The sequence below is a fragment of the Protopterus annectens genome, chromosome 12.part0, assembly GCF_019279795.1.
Source record: "Protopterus annectens isolate FY-2018-M chromosome 12.part0, PAN1.0, whole genome shotgun sequence".
NCBI lineage: Eukaryota > Metazoa > Chordata > Ceratodontiformes > Protopteridae > Protopterus > Protopterus annectens.
Genome location: NC_056746.1, coordinates 563,631,469 through 563,651,730, shown reverse-complemented (window position 1 = coordinate 563,651,730; position 20,262 = coordinate 563,631,469). Strand labels below are relative to the sequence as shown.

General features: G+C 42.7%; 1 protein-coding gene across 1 annotated transcript in view; it reads left to right on the top strand.

The window, feature by feature from the left end:
- The first annotated feature begins 498 nt into the window (after positions 1-498).
- NPTX2 (neuronal pentraxin 2) overlaps positions 499-20,262 on the top strand; it is a 191,221-nt gene continuing 171,457 nt past the window's right edge. Inside the window, exon 1 of the mRNA XM_044089699.1 lies at positions 499-1,714. Within this exon, the coding sequence (XP_043945634.1) occupies positions 1,247-1,714 (468 nt within the window). The 5' untranslated portion in view covers positions 499-1,246. The remainder of the gene's footprint in view (positions 1,715-20,262) is intronic.

Sequence of the window (20,262 nt, the reverse complement as noted above, 5' to 3'; positions counted from 1 at the left end):
ACGCATTATTAACACACTGTAAGCCGAAATAGCAGATGGTCAGTCTCGGGTCAGCGGATCTCTCTCATTTAGAGACAGCCGTTTAATTCCTAGGGATTATAGACGTAGCTTGGCATGTAGAATGCCTCTCTCTCTCACACACACACTTAAAGCATACTTATAACTGTCTTGTCCCAACTTGGAATAAGAGGCAGGGCAGGAACAGAAGAATGATTCGTCCCAGCACTGTCTGTATAGCTGTGATTAGACGATGAATTGCACCTCCACTGTTTACTATTGTCTGTAAGTAACTCCAAACCGGAAGCGTGACCTCTAATAGCAGAACTTTCAGCCTACTTGACTCAGTTGCGCCAACTCCTACCTTGTAACAGACCGCAAGCTGGTCTCTGGAAGCAAGTGCCTTCAGTGACGCAAATGCGGCATTGCACCAATCAGCAAGCTCTAAAAGCTAGAAGAGCAGTTCGCGCTTCCTTTAGACTCCATTTGATAGACGTTGTTGCAAACAGTAGCAGGAGATGCGGCAGTAGTTCTCCTTTGGTCAACAGATCTCATAGTGAGCATATTCTCGAAAATAATTAAACCAACCTGGAAATCGCTCAAAGTTTTGTGGTCGTCAGGTAGGGTAGAGCGAGGTGGGGCGTGGAGAACTCTCCAAGTTCAGGTAAAGTGGGATGTGGCTGGAAGCAAAACACTTTCTGTTAAGTGTCGAATAATCAGTTACATCTGAAGAGGTGTGGAAATAATTTTATTCATTGCACCGACGTGTGGGCCAAGATCCAGGGGCTAAAAAGAATCTGCAATTCTTCGGGCGTGTACGTTGGTGAAGACACACCTTGTCAATCGAGAAAAGGCACTGGACTCAATATTGGAACTTGAAGCCACCGTCACCTGTTGACACACCACGTAACAGCTTAAGTTGTAGGCTGCTTCATCATTCACAGTTACAATCTTCACAGAAGCAACCTTACAATCAGATCTAAATCATGTTCTTGCTTTAAAAATATCGTTGCTGGATAGCACTTAGTTTTATTGAGACTCTGGGCAGCTAGTTTGTGTCATCTAAGTTTATTCTTAGTTATATATAACTGATATAATTTTGCTACCGTTGCTACTCCTGGCTGCCTACAGTTAAGTTTACGGTTAATAATCTGCGTTGAAAGTACACACGTTTATGTGTTCTAGATTTCTATCAGACTAGCTGATAAACTATCTGCACCATTCAGTCCTGAATCATCTTGTTACTACAATGACTATCCGTGTGTTTTCCTGTACAGCTTGGACAATATTTCTGTCCCTCGGGAGTATTAAAGGGCAGGATACCAAAACTGGTACGCGTTTTGTGTGCACGTCTGTTCCAGTTGATGCTGATCTTGGTTGCCCTCTGCCTCCTATACCCATACAGAGCACCAACCCTTCAGAGGAAGACTTAAGAGCCATTGTAGTTCAGTTAAGAGAGACAATATTACAGCAAAAGGAAACAATTGTGAACCAGAAGGAGACCATCAAAGAACTGACCTCCAAGCTTAACAGATGTGAGGCTCATTCACAGGGTTCGGCGGTGAGTGGCAAACATAACCAAGGAGCCTGGCGAAAAGAATCTGGCAAATCGGGAGGCAAAGATACCATGGGCGATTTGCCTCGGGATCCACACGAGACCATAGAACATCTTGGGCGCACCATGCAGTCTTTGAAAGACCGCTTAGAGAGTCTAGAGGTAGGCTGCTTCAGTTTTGCAGATACTATAAATTTTAAATATTCACCTCTGTCCTTGAAAAGTACTGTTGGTTCCTCTGTCCATACTCAGTTAGGCCAGCAATTACATACTGAGGAAACCGCACGCTCTGCTGTCCGTGGTACTGAAAGTTGCTGGCTGGGGTGCTGAACAGTAGTGGTGGTGGTAGCTTATATCTCATTGCACGTCATTCACACTTCCGTTTGTGACTGCACTAACGTGCGGTCTTGGTTGTCCGGTTATGCTTAGTTGAGAGAAGCACTGCAGATAAGTACTAGGGATTATACATTTTCTTATGCCCGAAGATGGGTATTGCAAGACAAACCATACTCAAAATAAATCCAGATAGTTAGATTTTTGCTCACTAACTGCTCACCTTTGTAAAATTCGAGTTCTTTCTGAATTTTTTTTGGTAGTATTGAAGTGTTGCAGATACAAAATAATCCCTTTATGTAACTGTAAGAGAAAATTTAGGAAACATATTTGTCTACGAATATTGCATGTTCATGCTGCTTCGCAGGGCGGAAATGCCGAGTTGGGATAGAGATAGTTCAGTACGAAGAGGAGCAATTGAACCAATGTGCTGCACTTTATCTTCTTTTCATACCTGGATGAGATGTCTGTTATCTTCCTTTAGAAAAGCATTTTACTAAAATCAAAACCACGTTTTTTGAGCTCATTATTGCTGAAGACTGAGTTATATATTTCATTAAATGTATCGCGTTTATCAATTTTCAGGGGCATAACACCATATTAGAAAGACCTTTACAATACCCATTAACTAGTTCATGTTCCTCGAAGTTCCACATTGAAAGTGTCTGTAACACATTCAGTGTTAGGAAGTTTTTAACTGATATCTACAGTAAATAGAAATGAATCATTAATTCAATAAATTATCTTTTTATAAGTAATACCAGCATGTTTAAGCACCCCATGACTTTCTTAATTGAAGTTGTAGTAAGCCATTAGTATGTGTTCCACATTTTGCCTATTAGTTCCACATTATGAGAGATGGTCTTCCTCATTTTGGAGATGGAAGGTTGAGAGCTATAAATGCATTTTTTTTCACGTCGACGGTTGACGAAATAATTAGTTGCTGTCAGGGTTCATTTTCTGAAACACAAAGCAAACAAATTAGTGCAATGCTTGACGATTCGTTAACTGAAATTTATCCGGTTAAAACAATGGACGGGTAAGAACATTTTTGTTGTAAATCGGGGAGGCCGGCTAAAATCAGGGACAATGGGGGTGGGGGGTACGACCTACAAATATGATATATGATATGAACATGAGTCACTACACCACTGTCATCTTCAGTATAAGGAGTGTTCAAAAAGTAACTTTCACGTTGAGTATGGTATATCATATGTAGTACAGCACTCTTTCTTATAGGTTCACAGGCTAGATAGCACAGCTTATGTTCATAACTTCACAGGTAAGTACCAGGCTAATTGCTCTTGCAGGTCATTTTAAGGCTATCCATGTTCCCTTTTTGTGTTCAAATTAACCTATCCCATCTGGTTAAACTTTCCATAATCAATAATATATATTACACCAAATGAGAATAACTGGGATCATACCATAGATAATCTAAGGGACCCGCTCACGAGAGCTGCTTCTGTCCATCAGTACCACCGGGGGCAGTTCTGGGGTAAAGTTTGTTTTCCATCCATAGATTCATGTTGCTGTTGAATACAGCCAGGGATGGACTTTGCTTTATGCGACTGGGGAGTCTATTCCAGGGCAGTGGTATCCTCTGCGAGATATACCTGTCCCTCCAAACCGTCCTGTTAATGTTGCAGAAGAGGTTTAGATCCCTAGACCATTTTGAATACTTCTGATGCAGTTTTACTGAATGATATACCCCAGTAATTTTGAGACGGCCTCGAACGTGTTTCTGTCATCTCAAATATGTGGACATTTAAAAAAAAAAGAATATACGTAAACTGCGCTATTAATTAACTTGTGAAAAGGGTCTTCAACTACTTTATTTCTTTGTGGTAAGACGCTAAGAAATATGAGAGTGCAAAGGTGGAGTTGATAAAAAGCGATCGAGGCAGTTTCTGATAGTCTATATCATGTACCAATTTACAGCTTCGTACCAAAATGTGTGTTTTCCGTAAAGAGGTGGACGGAATTCCCGAGACCTCCCTAGAGTGATTGGGTTTGTACTGTTAAAAGAAAGCTAAACCGGGATAAAACTGGTACAGGAGTGGGCCCAGTTTTTAAATAAAATATGTATTTCTTGAAATGTTAACCCACATCTGTCCCGAGTTTTAGCAAAACAATGTCAGTGACTTGAAATACTGGGTTACTGCAACTTGAATGTATAAATCCGGATATACGTGTTTTTTACTCTGTTTTTAATGTCCAGTATATTGCAAACTGTGTGTGTATGCCACCTGTATTTTTCCCCTGCACAGTTCGGATAAGGGCAGTTGTGTAGTGTGAAACCTGGCAGTTGTACTGTAACTGGACTAATATTTTAGAGGAGGGAAAACATTGTAATTGTACCTCAAGCACTAACAACATAAATAATTAACATTCCCCAAGTTCGATTTATTTTGGTCAGAAAATGACCATTTTGAATTTGCTGGCGACAGAGCTTATTTTGTAAAATTTCAAATGTCCTTTAAGTAACGGGACGCACGCGGGATCCACGTTAATCCACTCAATGCTCTTTACTTTGCTGTTAAATAGAAAGATAGATGGTAGCCAATGTTATGCAAAAAGGAAATATATTTAAAAAACTTAGAAGTTCCAAGTTCAATCGCTGTAGTATGGGCCGTATGGTAGCCAACAGAGGAAAAATCCATGATCGCCGCAGCAGGTCTTTTGGTCTGAGTGCTGCGGTTCTACCACCCAAAGGGTCCAATAGCTGGTCCTTAATTTTATGGTTTCTTTTCAAAAACGAAAACTATTACATTTTATTTCTAGAAACTGCTTAATCACTTCACGGTCCAAGCATGCCTTGCCCTTTCAGGTGTTAGATCTGCTTTCTTAGATTTAAACGTTCTACACTAGTGTAAATCAAAGGCAGCAATTTTCAGAGATGAACTGTTTTCGTTGGGCCAGATGCTAAATGTACAACAAAAATCCATTTTCTGTTGCAATGAAATATGCACTAAAACTGCTTCAAATTCATGGTTTTCGGTTTCCACTAAACAGAGCGGCGGTTAGCGTTGCTGCCTCACAGCAAGAGGTTCTCTGGTTCAATTCTCGGCTGGGGTGCCTTCTGTACCGAATCTGCATGTCCTCCCTGTGGTCGCGTGGGTTTCCTCCGGGTGCTCCAGTTTCCTCCTACATCCCAAAGAGGTAGGTGGATTGGACACTCTAAATTTGGCCCTAGGTGTGAGTGCGTGTGTGCCTTCTGTGGAAGGTTGGGAGCCGGGCTGACAACTCCACTGCTGCCAATCATGAGCGGAAAAGAAGAAAGATAAGGCATAATTCATTCTTTCAGTTCACACACGCCAGACTTGATTTGTAGTGGAATTTTCAATTTCACTTGGCATAAATTTAAAGTGCTGCAGAATTAATTATTTCAGTTCTCTCAAACCAGATCATAAATGTGTGTGGATTTCCTTATTTCATTTTCTAAAGTACAGCAGAATTCTTTATTTCGTCTCATATGGAATAGTTATTAAAATTGTAGCTAAGTTCCACATTTAGTTTTATAATGGATGCACATTAGGGTACAGTGATATTACTAATTTGGAACCCACACAATATATTTTAAAATCCCATAGGATATATTTTAAAGGCACGGTGATCCCCCCACCCCTCACATTTCCTAAAGGTACAGTGATTTCCCCCCCATTTCCTATAGGTCAGTGGCAAAGCTAATGGAACAGAGAAGTAAAGCTAACATTTATTCTTCACTACTTTGCTACTTTATCACTTTCAGAGAATTTAAACTCATCTCTGTCCTTGCTCTTGATGAATTTCAAGAGAGTCCTCTTTATGTCAAGAATTCCTTACCAAGGAGACGTTGTGTGGCATGCTGTTATTTTTTGAGGCCTTTCTATATGCCCTGCCATAACAGTTATATATCTCTCCAGCAAATCATGACCTACACACACACACACACACACACACACACATATACACATACACATACATACAAAAACTTTCACATACTTGCACAATGAATTATATGAACACTAAAGACTTTGCAGTACTTGTAGATGTGCCAGAATTTCCTAACATACAACCTAGGCCCACAGTTTTACCTTTGGAATAAAGCTTGCGATCATTTTATACTTCTAAGTGGTGGTTCGTCTTTGTGGATTTAGCTGACACGTTACCTTCTTTTTTGTTTTTGTAAATTTATCAATGCAGTTTGTGTTTTTTATTCACTAAGCCCGTGTGTGTGTGTGTGTGTGTGTGTGTGTGTGTATATATATATATATCTATATCTATATATATATATCTATATATATATATATATATATATATATATATATATATATATATATATATATATATATATATATATATATATATATATAAATATATATATATATATATATATATATATTTATATATATATATATTTATATATATATATATTTATATATATATATATTTATATATATATATATATATATATATATATATGTGCGATGCCCGTGCCCTGGCCCAGCAATCAAGGATCCTCAATCCTCACCACTAACACCAGTGACGGGCGTCTCATATAATAGAAAAGGATAACAAATACACACAGTAAAGTGCAATTTCCTTTAAGAGCACACAGAGATCACAGTCAGTCCGGGGCTGGTTGCTCCCTTGCTCTCCAGGTCCCCAATAAGCCTTCCCACTGGCACAGCTATAGGATCCAGATCTCAGCCTAGTGGGCAAGCTAAAATCTCCAGCACCCTCTCTGTCCAACCAGTGGTTCATGTCCCTGCCCAAGTAGGTGACACACACACACTTTGAGAAGAGTTTATGCAACCACACAGACACTCCTGGGGAAGGCTGGCACAGGTTCTCCAGCTGTGCCCCTTTTTGCCAGACTGTACGGTAGTACCAGCTAATATTTATCAGCTACTCAAAGGCCCTTAAAAGAGTATCAAGTTATTACTGTGCAATATTATTATCCAATTGGTAGTATAGCCCAGGGCTAAAGCTATTCAAGTGGCTTTGTGCAATTTTACCAAAGGCATACAAGTACTCTAAAGAGCTTAAATTAGCTCTACAAAAGCAGTCACAGTTGAAAGGGTTTTAAAAATATTTAATAATAGAAATTCAAAACCCGAGTTTTAACATCAAAGGGTCACAACATGCTTTACTTGGTCAGTAGAGTGCACTGTTGTTACATTTTTTCCAGTTCCACATGTAATACTATTCTTACCATTTAAAATACAAGCCTGTGGTTTACATTAATATTTACAGATGACAGAATTATCTCCAAAATTCTATCTGGCTAGGCTGCCAGCCTTCATTTATCTTCTCCCAATCTTCACATATCCCCCTCCCCCCCGGAGAACTCAAGCTAGTTTTTCAAGTGACCCGTGAGAAACGCCGCTTGAGGGACTTAGGTCTATCTGAGTATACTTTACCCCATTTCCTGTTTTGAGAGCCCATCTGCATTGGCATTGCTAATCCCACTGCTGTGCTGTACTGACATATCATATGCTTGCAACCCCAGGCTCCATCTAAGCAACTTGGCATTTTGCTGGCTGGCAATGTTTAACCATGTTAAGGGGTTGTGATCTGTCATAACAGTGAATTTCTTTCCAAACAGATAAGGCTGAAGTTTCTGCAGTGCCCACACTATGGCTAGACATTCCTTTTCTACAGCTGCATAGCATTCCTCCCTGGGTTGGAGCCTATGACTGAGATAAAGCACTGGGTGCTCTTCTCCCTCTGAAGAAATCTGGCCAAGTACAGCCCCCAACCCACGGTTCAAAGCATCCACCTTCCACCTGCACAACAAATTATTTGCTGTAATCTAGACTGGCTAACACAGGGGGCCCTCTCAAAGCTTCTTTAAGCTTTTGGAATGCCTGCTGACATGCTGGGGTCACCACTACCTTATCTGGCCTGTTCTTTCTTGTCAGGTTTGTGAGGGGAGCAGTTATGGTACTATAACTGGGGACGCACTTTCTATAGTACTCTGCTGTCCCTAAAAATTGCCCTCACCTACTTTTTAGTAACAGGTGTAGGCCATGCCTGAATGGCTTCCACTTTGGCAGGTACTGGCCTTATCTTACCACTCCCCACTTTATGTCCTAGGTAGGAGACCTCTGCCATATCCACCTGACATTTGCTCGGCTTAATGGTCAACCCTGCCCTCTGCAGTCTGCCGAGCACCTCCCTGACATGCTGAAGGTGCTCTGGCCAGGAATGGCTGTAGATGACAATATCATCTATCTAAGCAAGGGCAAACCCTCCTGCCCCTGTCAGGATATGAACTACCAGTCTCTGAAAAGTTTCCGGGGCATTCTTCATCCCAAAGGGCATTTTTGTGGACTCATATAAGACAAAAGGAGTAACAAAGGCTGACTTTTCTATAGCACTAGGAGTCAAGGGCACATGCCAATAATCCTTGTTAAGATCAATGGTTGTAAGATACTTAGCCCCACTCAGCTGCTCTAGGGCCTCATCTGTCCTAAGCATGGGGTAAGCATCTGACTGTGTGTGACTATTTAATTTCCGGTAGTCCACATAGAACCTGGTGCTGCCATCCTTCTTTGGCACCAGCACCACTGGGGATGCCCAGGGACTGTTTGTGTCTTGAATTGCCCCTAGTTCCAACATCTCCTGTACCTCCTCCCTCAGAGTCTGTTTGAGTCTCTCAGGCAGTCTATAAGGGGCCTGCCTAATAAGCCTTTGGAGTCCTGTATTCACCTGGTGCTGCCCCAGGTGGGTGCACCCTGGTTTCCCAGTGAACATGTCCCCAAATTCCTGCAACACTGCTTGGATTTCTCAAACCTGGGTAGGAGATAGCTGCTGGGACATGGCTACCCCTTCCACTTTGGTGTCAGCCCGAGCCTCACTGAGGAGATCAGTCCCAATATCTCCCTCAGACATCTCCTGCAATCTAATGCAAATGCTCAGCACAAGGGCCTCCCTATCATGGTATGGTTTCATCATGTTAACATGGTACAATTTGTGCCCCTGCCTTCTGCCTAGCAGTTTCACCATGTAATTAACATTGTCTACCTTTCTTACAACTTATAGGGTCCCTCCCAAGCTGCTTGCAGATTGTTGTGTCTGACAGGAATGAGAACCATTACCTGCTGCCCCACAGCATACTCTCTAGCTCGAGCATTCCTGTCATACCACACCTTTTTCTGTTGTTAGGCTGCTGCCAGGTTCTCCTGGGTCAAGCACATGAGTTCCCTGAGCCTTGTCCTGAGGTTTAGGACGTATGCTACAACAGACTCCTTGTGAGACTCACACTCACCTTCCCACTCATCTCAAATTAAATCTAGAAGTCCCCTCACCCTATGCCCATACAGCAACTCAAAGGGTGAAAAACCCATGTATTCCTGGAGAAACTCTCTGTAAGAAAACAACAGATGGGGCAAATATTTGTCCCACTCCCTCTTAAACTGATCTGCAAATGCTCATAGCATGGACTTGATTGTAGAATTTAAACTCTCAACAATACCATTAGTCTGTGGATGGTAGGGGGTGGTCTTCATGTGCTTCACTCCACAGGACGTCCACAGACAAGCCAGCAGGTCTGACATGAAATTGGCACCTTTGTCAGTCAGTATTTCTTTTGGGAAACCTACCCTGCTGAAAATCTCTAACAAAGCATTTGCCACCTTCTGTGCCGCAATGGAGGGTAAAGCCACTGCCTCAGGGTATCGTGTAGCATAATCCACTACCACTAGGATATACTTTTTCACTGTGGAACTTGGGGTACTCGGAGGACCCACAATATCCATAGCTACCTTCTGAAATGGCTGCTCAATCACAGACAAAGGCATCAAAGGAGCTCTCACCTTGTCTCCTGCCTTGCCTACCTTTTGGCACTGCTCACAGGTCCTGCAGTACCCTGTTACATCTCTGGAAATTCCAGGCCAATAGAAGTTCTACATAATATGCCTCTTTGTACATTTTATGCCCATATGACCTACAAAGGGAATATCATGGGATATGGCTAGAAGCGCCAGACAGTAGGCTCTAGGGACTACCAACTGCTGTACTCTTTCACCTTCTAGCCCTCCCTCAGGGGTCCACTCCCTGTATAGCAACCCTATGTCCCAGTATACATATGTCCCCCTTTCCTTGAGAAAAAGCTGCCTCTCTAGCTACCCACCTCAGGCCTTGCAATGTAGGGTCTGAGAGCTGAGCCTGTCTCAACTCTCTCATTGTAACCCTTCCCAGCTCCCCTTCCACAGGAAGTCTGGTATCCTATGACAGTGGTGCCTCACTGTCATCTTGGGTACTACTACTCACCTCTACCTTTACACTCACTCTGTCAAAGGAACCATCAGTACCCACAAGCAGCTGTGGCTCACCTACAGTCTCACTGCTACAGAGTAGCTCCCTCCCTGAAGTAACCACCTCACCAGGCCTGGCTGTAAGTATGCAGTCTGTCTGGGTTTCCCCCAGGCTACCAGACCCACATGCTTGTCTCCTAGCCTGACTGTGTTTAACTGCATAAGCATATGGTACTGCCTCATCCAAATCCTTCCTTATCAGGATATCTGCAGGATGGTAGTTCGCTACCCCTGTTGTCTCAAGACAACCTACTATTAGCATTTTGTCTTTCCCACTTGCTGGCACCCTCACCTTTTGTTCCCCATCTTGCCTCCATGGACACCTGTATGCCACATGGCCCCACTGGTTGCATTCAAAATATTTGACCCAAGCTCCTGGATGTGTACCTGGACTAGTGGCTTCCTCTGCCTCTGGCAGATTCTCTTAGGGCAGTCTGTGCTGCCCACCATGGGTTCCTTTAGACCCATGAGCAATACTGGGGGTCCCTTTCCTGTGCAGGGATGCCCTGCTTGCCATGTATAGGTCTCCCTTCTTCCCCAACTCATCTGAAGTAGCACACTGTCTATCAGCTAACCAGATCCTCATGTCCTCAGGCAAAGTGCTAAGGGCTTGCTGCCTCAGCAAAAGGTCTGCCAGCCCTTCAGAAGTGGTGACCTGACATCCACACACCCACCTATGGAAATAAGTGCTCAGTTCAGCAACATATTCACACACACTTTCATCTGCCTCACATCTATGCTCACGAAACTTTTTCATATACATCTCAGGTGTTAGTTTAAACAGTTCTAACAAGTGAGGTTTAACAGCAGTATAATCAAAACATGCAAAGTCAGACATTTTTGACAAAACAGTTACAGCTTTACCATGGAGTAAGGGGGTCAGGAACCATACCCATAGCCTTTGGTCAATGCTCTACTGTTTGCATACCCTCTCAGATGTATAAATTAAACTATCATAATTATTCCCCTCTTTAAACTGCGGAAGAAATTTACTGACCTTTTGAGCTTCTGGGGTCCAGTTACTCCCTTCCCCATTACCTACATGACTCTGGCATTTCCCTCTCATGCCTCCTCTGCCACTCCTTTTCCTCGGCTTCTATCTCCAAATGCCTGGCCTCCAACTCAAGTCTCCTTAGCTCCAGATGGATTTTTAAGTCCTCTGCAGAAAGGTTGAGCTGTCCATTCTCCGAGGATATTATATCTCCACTGCCAGTCTTATTGTCCTCCTGGTTGCTGTTTTCTGGTGCAGCTGTAACCAAGGCTGCAATCAGGTCTGCCTTAGTCAGGTTTCCATACACCAGTTCCCAAGCCTGGCACAGCTTAGCCAGCTGGCTCCTTGTCAGCTTTCCATACTCCTCTGCTGACATGTTGCCTACTCACCCTGACTAACTAAGCTAACAAAAGAAATAAAACAATTGTGATATGAACTCTAAGTATTCACTGCATGGTGGATTTAGTGTACAAAACATCTTCAAAGCTCACTGTACACAAACTACAGGAATTCACTCTACCCAGACAACTACAAGCCAATTAGTATTTGCCAATCAATTAATATGTGGTGTGGATATCCCACCACTGCCAAACAAATAATATGTGATGCCTCTGCCCTGGCCCAGCAATCAAGGATCCTCAATCCTCACCACTAACACCAGTGAAGGGTGTCTCATATATGAGGAAAGGTTAAAAAATATAAACAGTAAAGTGCAATTTCATTTAAGAGCACACAAAGATCACAGTCAGTCTGGGGCTGGTCACTCCCTTGCTCTCCAGGTCCCCAATAAGACTCCCCACTGGCACAGCTATAGGATCCAGATCTCAGCCTAGTGGGCAAGCTAAAATCTCCAGCACCCTATCTCTCCAACCAGTGCTTGGTGTCCCTGCCCAGGTTTCACCTCTACCTTTGCAGTCACTCTGTCCAAGGGACCATCAGTACCCACAAGCAGCTGTGGCTCACCTTCAGTCTCACTGCTACAGAGTAGCTCCCTCCCTGAAGTAACCACCTCACCAGGCCTGGCTGTAAGTATGCAGTCTGTCTGGGTCTCCCCCAGGATACCAGACCCACATGCTTGTCTCCTAGCCTGACTGTGTTTAACTGCATAAGCATATGGTACTGCCTCATCCAAATCCTTCCCTGTCAGGACATCTGCAGGATGGTAGTTCGCTACCCCTGTTGTCTCAAGACAACCTACTATTGGCATTTTGTCTTTCCCACTTGCTGGCTCCCTCTTCTTTTGTTCCCCATCTTGCCTCCATGGACACCTGTATGCCACATGGCCCCACTGGTTGCATTCAAAATATTTGACCCAAGCTCCTGGATATGTACCTGGACTAGTGGCTTCCTCTGCCTCTGGCAGATTCTCTTAGGGCAGTCTGTGCTGCCCACCATGGGTTCCTTTAGACCCATGAGCAATACTGGCGGACCCTTTCCTGTGCAGGGCTGCCCTGCTTGCCATGTATAGGTCTCCCTTCTTCCCCAACTCATCTGAAGTAGCACACTGTCTATCAGCTAACCAGATCCTCATGTCCTCAGGCAAAGTGCTAAGGGCTTGCTGCCTCAGCAAAAGGTCTGCCAGCCCTTCAAAAGTGGTGACCTGACATCCACTCACCCACCTATGGAAATAAATGCTCAGTTCAGCAGCATATTCACACACACTTTCATCTGCCTCACATCTATGCTCACGAAACTTTTTCCTATACGTTTCAGGTGTTAGCTTAAACAGTTCTAACAAGTGAGGTTTAACAGCAGTATAATCAAAACATGCAAAGACAGACATTTTTGACAAAACAGTTACAGCTTTACCATGGAGTAAGGGGGTCAGGAACCATACCCATAGCCTTTGGTCAATGCTGTACTGTTTGCATACCCTCTCAGATGTATAAATGAAACTATCATAATTATTCCCCTCTTTAAACTGCGGAAGAAATTTACTGACCTTTTGAGATTCTGGGGTCCAGTTACTACCTTTTCCATTACCAACATGACTCTGGCATTTCCCTCTCATGCCTCCTCTGCCACTCCTTTTCCTCGGCTTCTATCTCCAAACGCCTGGCCTCCAACTCAAGTCTCCTTAGCTCCAGATGGATTTTTAAGTCCTCTGCAGAAAGGTTGAGCTGTCCATTGTCTGAGGATATTATATCTCCACTGCCAGTCTGATTGTCCTCCTGGTTGCTGTTTTCTGGTGCAGCTGCAACCAAGGCTGCAATCAGGTCTGCCTTAGTCAGGTTTCCATGCACCAGTTCCCAAGCCTGGCACAGCTTAGCCAGCTGGCTCCTTGTCAGCTTTCCATACTCCTCTGCTGACATGTTGCCTGCTCACCCTGACTAACTAAGCTAACAAAAGAAATAAAACAATTGTGATCTGAACTCTAAGTATTCACTGCATGCCGGATTTAGTGTACAAAACACCTTCAAAACTCCCTGTACACAAGATCTGGGAATTCACTCTACCTAGACAACTACAAGCCAATTAGTATTTGCCAATCAATTAATATGTGGTGTGGATATCCCACCACTGCCAAACAATTAATATGCAATGCCTCTGCCCTGGCCCAGCAATCAAGGAGCCTCAATCCTCACCACTAACACCAGTGAAGGGCGTCTCATATATGAGGAAAGGTTAAAAAATATAAACAGTAAAGTGCAATTTCATTTAAGAGCACACAGAGATCACAGTCAGTCTGGGGCTGGTCACTCCCTTGCTCTCCTGGTCCCCAATAAGACTCCCCACTGGCACAGCTATAGGATCCAGATCTCAGCCTAGTGGGCAAGCTAAAATCCCCAGCACCCTCTCTGTCCAACCAGTGCTTCGTGTCCCTGCCCAGGTTTCTGACACACACACACACACACACACACACACACACACACACACACGCACACACTTTGAGAAGAGTTTATACAACCACACAGGTACTCCTGAGGAAGGCTGGCACAGGTTCTCCAGCTATGCCCCTTTTCCTAGACTATACAGTAGTGCCATCTGCCACCACCCACTAATATTTATCAGCTACTCAAAGGCTCTTAAAAGGGTGTCGGATTATTACTGTGCAATATTATTATCCAATTGGTAGTATAGCCCAGGGCTAAATCTATTCCAGTGGCTTTGTACAATTTTACCAAAGGCATGCAAGTACTCTAAAGAGCTTAAATTATCTCTGCAAAAACAGCCACAGTTGAAAGGATTTTAAAACTATTTAATAACAAATAGTCAAAACACAAGACAATACTTTCTACTACACAGTGCTAGTCAAGAGTTCAGAGATCACAGAGAAATACTTAAAATAATTCAGTAGTACAGCTCTGACATCACAGAAAAACACTTAGTCTAATCTTTCTAGTTTCTAGTTATTTCTAAGAGAAAACACAAGTCTAAGATAAACTTACATATAGAGCAAGACAGTGCTGATGAGTTGGATGGTCAAGACAAAAATGCTTAATGCTCTTTGATTCTCCCTGTTTTTAAAATCACATTCCTGGTTCACATTACATCATTCTTCACACTTCCATGGGTTCCCAGGCTAACAGAAACTACATTTACATTCTTCACCTCTGGGCAGAAGGCAGAGCAATAAAGGATATTTATGCATGCAAATTCTGGCCATTAACTCTGGCCTTAAAACAATAGGCAGGATGCCTCACTCTAGACTCATTGGCTCCGAGTTTTAACATCAAAGGGTCACAACATGCTTTACTTGGTCAGTAGAGTGCATTGTTGTTACATTTTTTCCAGTTCCACATGTAACACTATTTTTACCATTTAAGACACAAGGCTGTGGTTTACATTAATATTTACAGATGACAGAATTATCTCTAAAATTCTATCTGGCTAGCCTTCACCTATCTTCACCCAATTTTCACTGTATATACCAACTCCAAGATCACACTACTGCAGGGGTAAAGGGCAAAGTTCAACAGGGTGGCCAAGTGGTTACTTATTTGGAGTGGGAAGTTGGTGTTCCAGGATGTCGGTGCTCTGAAGTTGTCAGCCTTTTCGTCTCAGCGATCTGAAAGTCATGTAAGTGAACTTTTGGTCTACTGAAGTAGACCCATATATATTTATAGACCTATATATATTTATATATACATATATATTTATATACACACATATGTGTATGTGTGTGTATATATATATATATATATATATATATATATATATATATATATATATATATATACACACATATGTGGTGTGTGTGTGTGTGTGTGTATATATATATATATATATATATATATATATATATATATATATATAAAAAAAAAGTATATATATATATATATATATATATGTTTGTATGTGTGTGTGTGTGTGTATATATATATATATATATATATATACATATATATATACACATATACATATATATATATATATATATATATATATATATATATATATATACTAGCTGTACCCGGCCATGCGTTGCTGTGGCTCAGTCTGGTTAAATGGAAAAGAAAGAAAAGAGAAAGCGCACATTTCTAATATGTTTAATTTCACAATGCTTGTGGGTATACAATATTTTTTGTTGTTCCATTTTCTGTGCAGATATAGAGATTGTCTGGTTTGCCGACTCTAGAACACGCAACATATAATTGTCCATGTGAGAAACAATCTGTGTGTAAATCTAAACCGCACAATTCTAAAGATTGGCCCTGAGCTTTGTTGATGGTGATTGCAAACGCCAATCAAATTGGGAATTGCAATCTCTTAAATTGAAATGGCATATCCGTTGGAATCATAGGAATGCGAGGAATGAGGACATCTTCACCTTTGAAAGGTCCTGTCAAGATTGTTGCTTCTATGCCGTTGCTCATTAATTTTTTTACTGCAAGCCGCGTGCTGTTGCAAAGCTTTGGCTGGTTGATATTTCGTAACATGATAATTGGCACGCCGATTTTCAATTGCAGTACATGCGGTGGCATCCCTGGCAGATCGAGTGAATTCAAAAATTCTGTTGGATAATTAACCGCTTCATCTGCTCCCACAACAGTGTCGACGGACTTGTATGTGACTGCCTCGCTTTGAATGTTAGACTGAATAATATTGTTAAGTTTGTAGACGTCTTTGTTCTTGGCCGCAAGAATAGCTCGTTCAGTCAGCCAATCGTGATTCTTATAATTGGTTTGAATATTGGGAAATACTTTTTCAACCAATTCTTCTTTTGATGTCACTAAATTGCAGAAGTTATGAGGCAATGAAATTCGTCCTGAGGTCAGATCAACCGTCACCTTTCCATTCCCAATTTCCAGCAATTGATGTGAGAATATCTCAGCTGATCGATCATTTTGCAGCTGGACACGCATATTTGTAGTTAATTTTAATCTCTTTGTGTCACCACAAAGTAGAGTATTTCAGGCAAGCATTTATTTCATCCGCTGGTGTCGATCGAGGAGAACGAAGCAGATCTGAAGCTGCAGAATGCAATTGCCGTGCTCGCAACTGTGCATCCTCAAGTCTGGCTGCACATCGCTCTGCTGCTTCCTCAGCATGTATTTGAGCCATTCTTTGTCTGTTTCACTCGTTCGCTGATGCCTGTTCTTCCTCAGTTTGATTTGCAATTACTCTTTTCACTGCTCCCGCTCTGCTTGTATGACAACCTAAGTTGTTGGAAACAGTCACACATCTTGTTGCTGGTTGCAATGCACTAATGGCAGAGGAACTGTATACTGAAAGGCATAATAATGTGGTGAGACTGTTACAATGGAGATTGTGCAAACATTATGGTATCTAAGTGGCTTAAAAACACTGGAAACATGAGCCACAAAGAATCATAGGAAGTGATGAAGTTTATATCACATGGGATCATCCAATACCAAAAGTTCAAAAAATAGATGCTAGAAAAGCAGATATAGTATTCCAAGAGAAGAAGACAAAAGTAGATCATTGAAATCACCACACCCAGTGACTACAGTGTCTTGTGTACAGAGAGACACAAAGTCATAAAATACCTGGATCTGTAGGCAGAAACGAGAGCCATGTGGAAGAAAGATACCCAGACAGTTCCAATAGTAGTAGGAGCAACGGTTCTTATAAAAAGAAAATTACAATCTTATTTAGATATGTTACCAATTCATGTAACACCATATGAATTGCAGAAGGAGTCATTGCTGGGCACATTGCAGTGCTTCGAAGAACACCTTTTTGCTGACATCAAAGAGTGAAACAATACTAATTTCATGAACTTTAAATGTACTTTGACTTAGGAATGGGGTCCATTCCCATCATGGTATTAGAAACCCGAAAGACTTGGAGAAATTAAAAACAGCAGTTAAAATGCATATTCACAACACCTGGTACTTAATCAACTACACTTTAACAACCTCTACTGAATTTGACAAATCTACCCTCCAGTTATATAGTTTGCAGCTCATCTGTATTTTTTGTCCAAAAAAATCAGCCCCTTACTGCATACATTTGAGCCATTCATTCATTTCTTCATCAAATTACAGCCCTCCAGTCTATTCTTTAATGAGTGGAGGTGAGAGTTGGGTGCAGGGAGTGAGTCAGGCTGCAGGTCTTTGGGACTGTCCTATCCCCACCTCCCCCAGCAGCATGTGAGATCTTCTAGAACTGGCTGTGCATGCTGAATTCTGTGCATGTACAACCTCCCAACCAAGTTGCACACTACTTGCTGTGTGATCACTAGGGCCTTAATACTGTGGTGATTCCCAATGCCAAGCTGCTTCCTAACCCACAATGGATCTGAGCTGGAGTTAGCTGTTGATTCCTGTCCTTTCTAGCCCCATCTTGCTAGCACCCATGCCGTAGTCAAATATGGGTCTTCTGGGTACAGTGAGTGCTTTATTCTTTTGAAGCATTGGGCTAGATACCATGTTTGTAGCTTATCTGTCTTAAGTTCTTTATAGATGAACACTCAAGTCTTCTTGCTTCATTTGGCTGCAATCAAGCTGCCTCCAGTAGTACAGGGTTCATAGGTAGGTACTAGGCTATCTGCCCGAAGGCATTTATAAGCCTAGCCAGAATGTGTTGGCTTTCGCCGCCCATTTAGATTAGTTCCCTGTGCCTCTGTCCAGAAGGGCCATTAAAGTGATCCCGGCGTAAACTTTCTGTTTCCCATCCACTCGTCAAGGTTTCTCTTGAAGAGGGTTAGTGAGGAGCTCTGCCTAATGTAGACTGGAATCTTGTTCCGTAGCATGGAAAGTATCTGGGACCGGAATCTATCCCTCCAGCACATCCTATTTATTGTTGTGGTGAGGTTTAGATCCCAGGAACATGTGGCTCGAGGGGATATGGTTTTCTTTAGGTGGAGCATGTCCATCAATTCTGGGTTGGACATGGCCTTGTATGTCAGGCAGAGATCACCACTGAGTAGGCGGTATGCAACCAAGTACAGCTGGAGTTTCTTCAGTCAAGCTGCATAGGGCATCTGTTTAAGGCCAGTGATCCTCTTGGTGAGGTACTTCTGTGGTCTTTCCAGTTGTTGCAGGTGTCTTGTAAGGTACATCCTAAATGGGGCATTGTACTCTATGATGTGTCTAATGAGTGATGCGTAGAGGGGCCCAATGACTTCTTTCAATCTGGATGCAAACCCTTTTGTGATTAGGTGGACCACATAGAAGGATTTTCTAACCACTTTGGCAATGTGATTATCAAAGGAGAGGTTACTATCTACTTGGGTCCCCAGATCCCTTATTGCATATTTAGGGAGCTACCACCTATGTGATAGATTGTGGGTACTTTGTTTTTTTCAAAGGGGATGCCTATGCACTTTTTGGCATTTAGCTTGAGGCCATGGTTTTGACATCAGGTATCTGTCTCAGTGAGACCCTTTTGGAGGATGTCTGTGTCAGCCAGAGAGTCAATTATAGTCCCTAGTTTGCAGTTGTCTGCAGATTTGGTCAGCCATAGTCCTCCTGTGCTTGCCTGTACCTCTGAGAAGTATATGCCAAATAGGAGGGGTCCTAGGACTGAGCCGTGGGGAACACCACTTGTAACCAGTTTAGAGTCAGACCTAGCTCCCGCAACTCTTACCATGTGGGTTCTGTTCATGAGCCAGTTGGCAACCCATCTTGTGACGTAGGGGTTTATGTTCAGGCTGGTGAGCTTGTCTATAATACCGGAGTGGGGAATGGTATCGAAGGCCTTTACGAGGTCTAGGTAGGCTGTGTGGACCACCTTTCCCTCATCTATAGCCTTGGTAACTGTCTCAAAGAAGTCTACCAGGTTTAGGAGGCATGATCTGCCCTTAACAAAGCTAAACTGGGTAGGGTCCAGTGTTTGGAGGTTCCCAATGTCTCTGTTAATGAGATTCATGATGATGCACTCCATAGCTTAGCAGACCAAGCTAGTCAGGCTTATAGGGCAATAGTTCCCAGGGTCCGCTGTGGCTCCACCTTTGTGGAGTGGAATAACCGTTGCTGTGCACCACTCTTTGGGCACATAGCCTGTGGAGAAGCTGAGTTTAAAAAGTGTCTTTAGGTGAGGGGTTAGTTCATTTTTGAGCTTATGTAGGACGCAGCCTGGGACACCGTCCGGTCCCGTTGATGCTGTGTTTTTGGCTTTGGAGAGGGCTGTTGTAACCTGAGTGTCTGTGATTTCCGAGGCACTACTTTCTTCTGGTATAGTTATGGGCCCTTTAGGGGTTGAGAGGGGGGTGAAGTTTGCACTGAACCTGTCTGCCAGGATGTTGGCTATATCGGTTGGTTCAGTGTAGTTTGTGCCATTCTGCACTAACTCTGAGTAGATCTGAGAATTGCCACTTAGATTCTTGACATAGCTAAAGAATGCCTTGTGGTTATCTTTGGAGTCCATGGCAATTTTTTTTTTCGAAGCTAGCCTTGGATGATTTTATGAGGGGACATAGTTTATTGCTGATACTGATCAGGGATGTCTTCCCTTCTTGGGATTTTACTCTTTTCTGTACTAGTTTCTTCCTTCTATTGTATAGCTTGCTTATGGCAGGGGTCCACCAGACTGGTTTCCTTTTCTTGGAGGAGTGAGTCTTGGTTTGTGTGGGATAGCACAATCCATGCATTCATGTAGGTGCCCGTAGAGTGCATTAGTAAAGGAGTTTGCAGCTTGGACAGCATTATCCTTTAGCACGGGGGCTTTGAAACTCT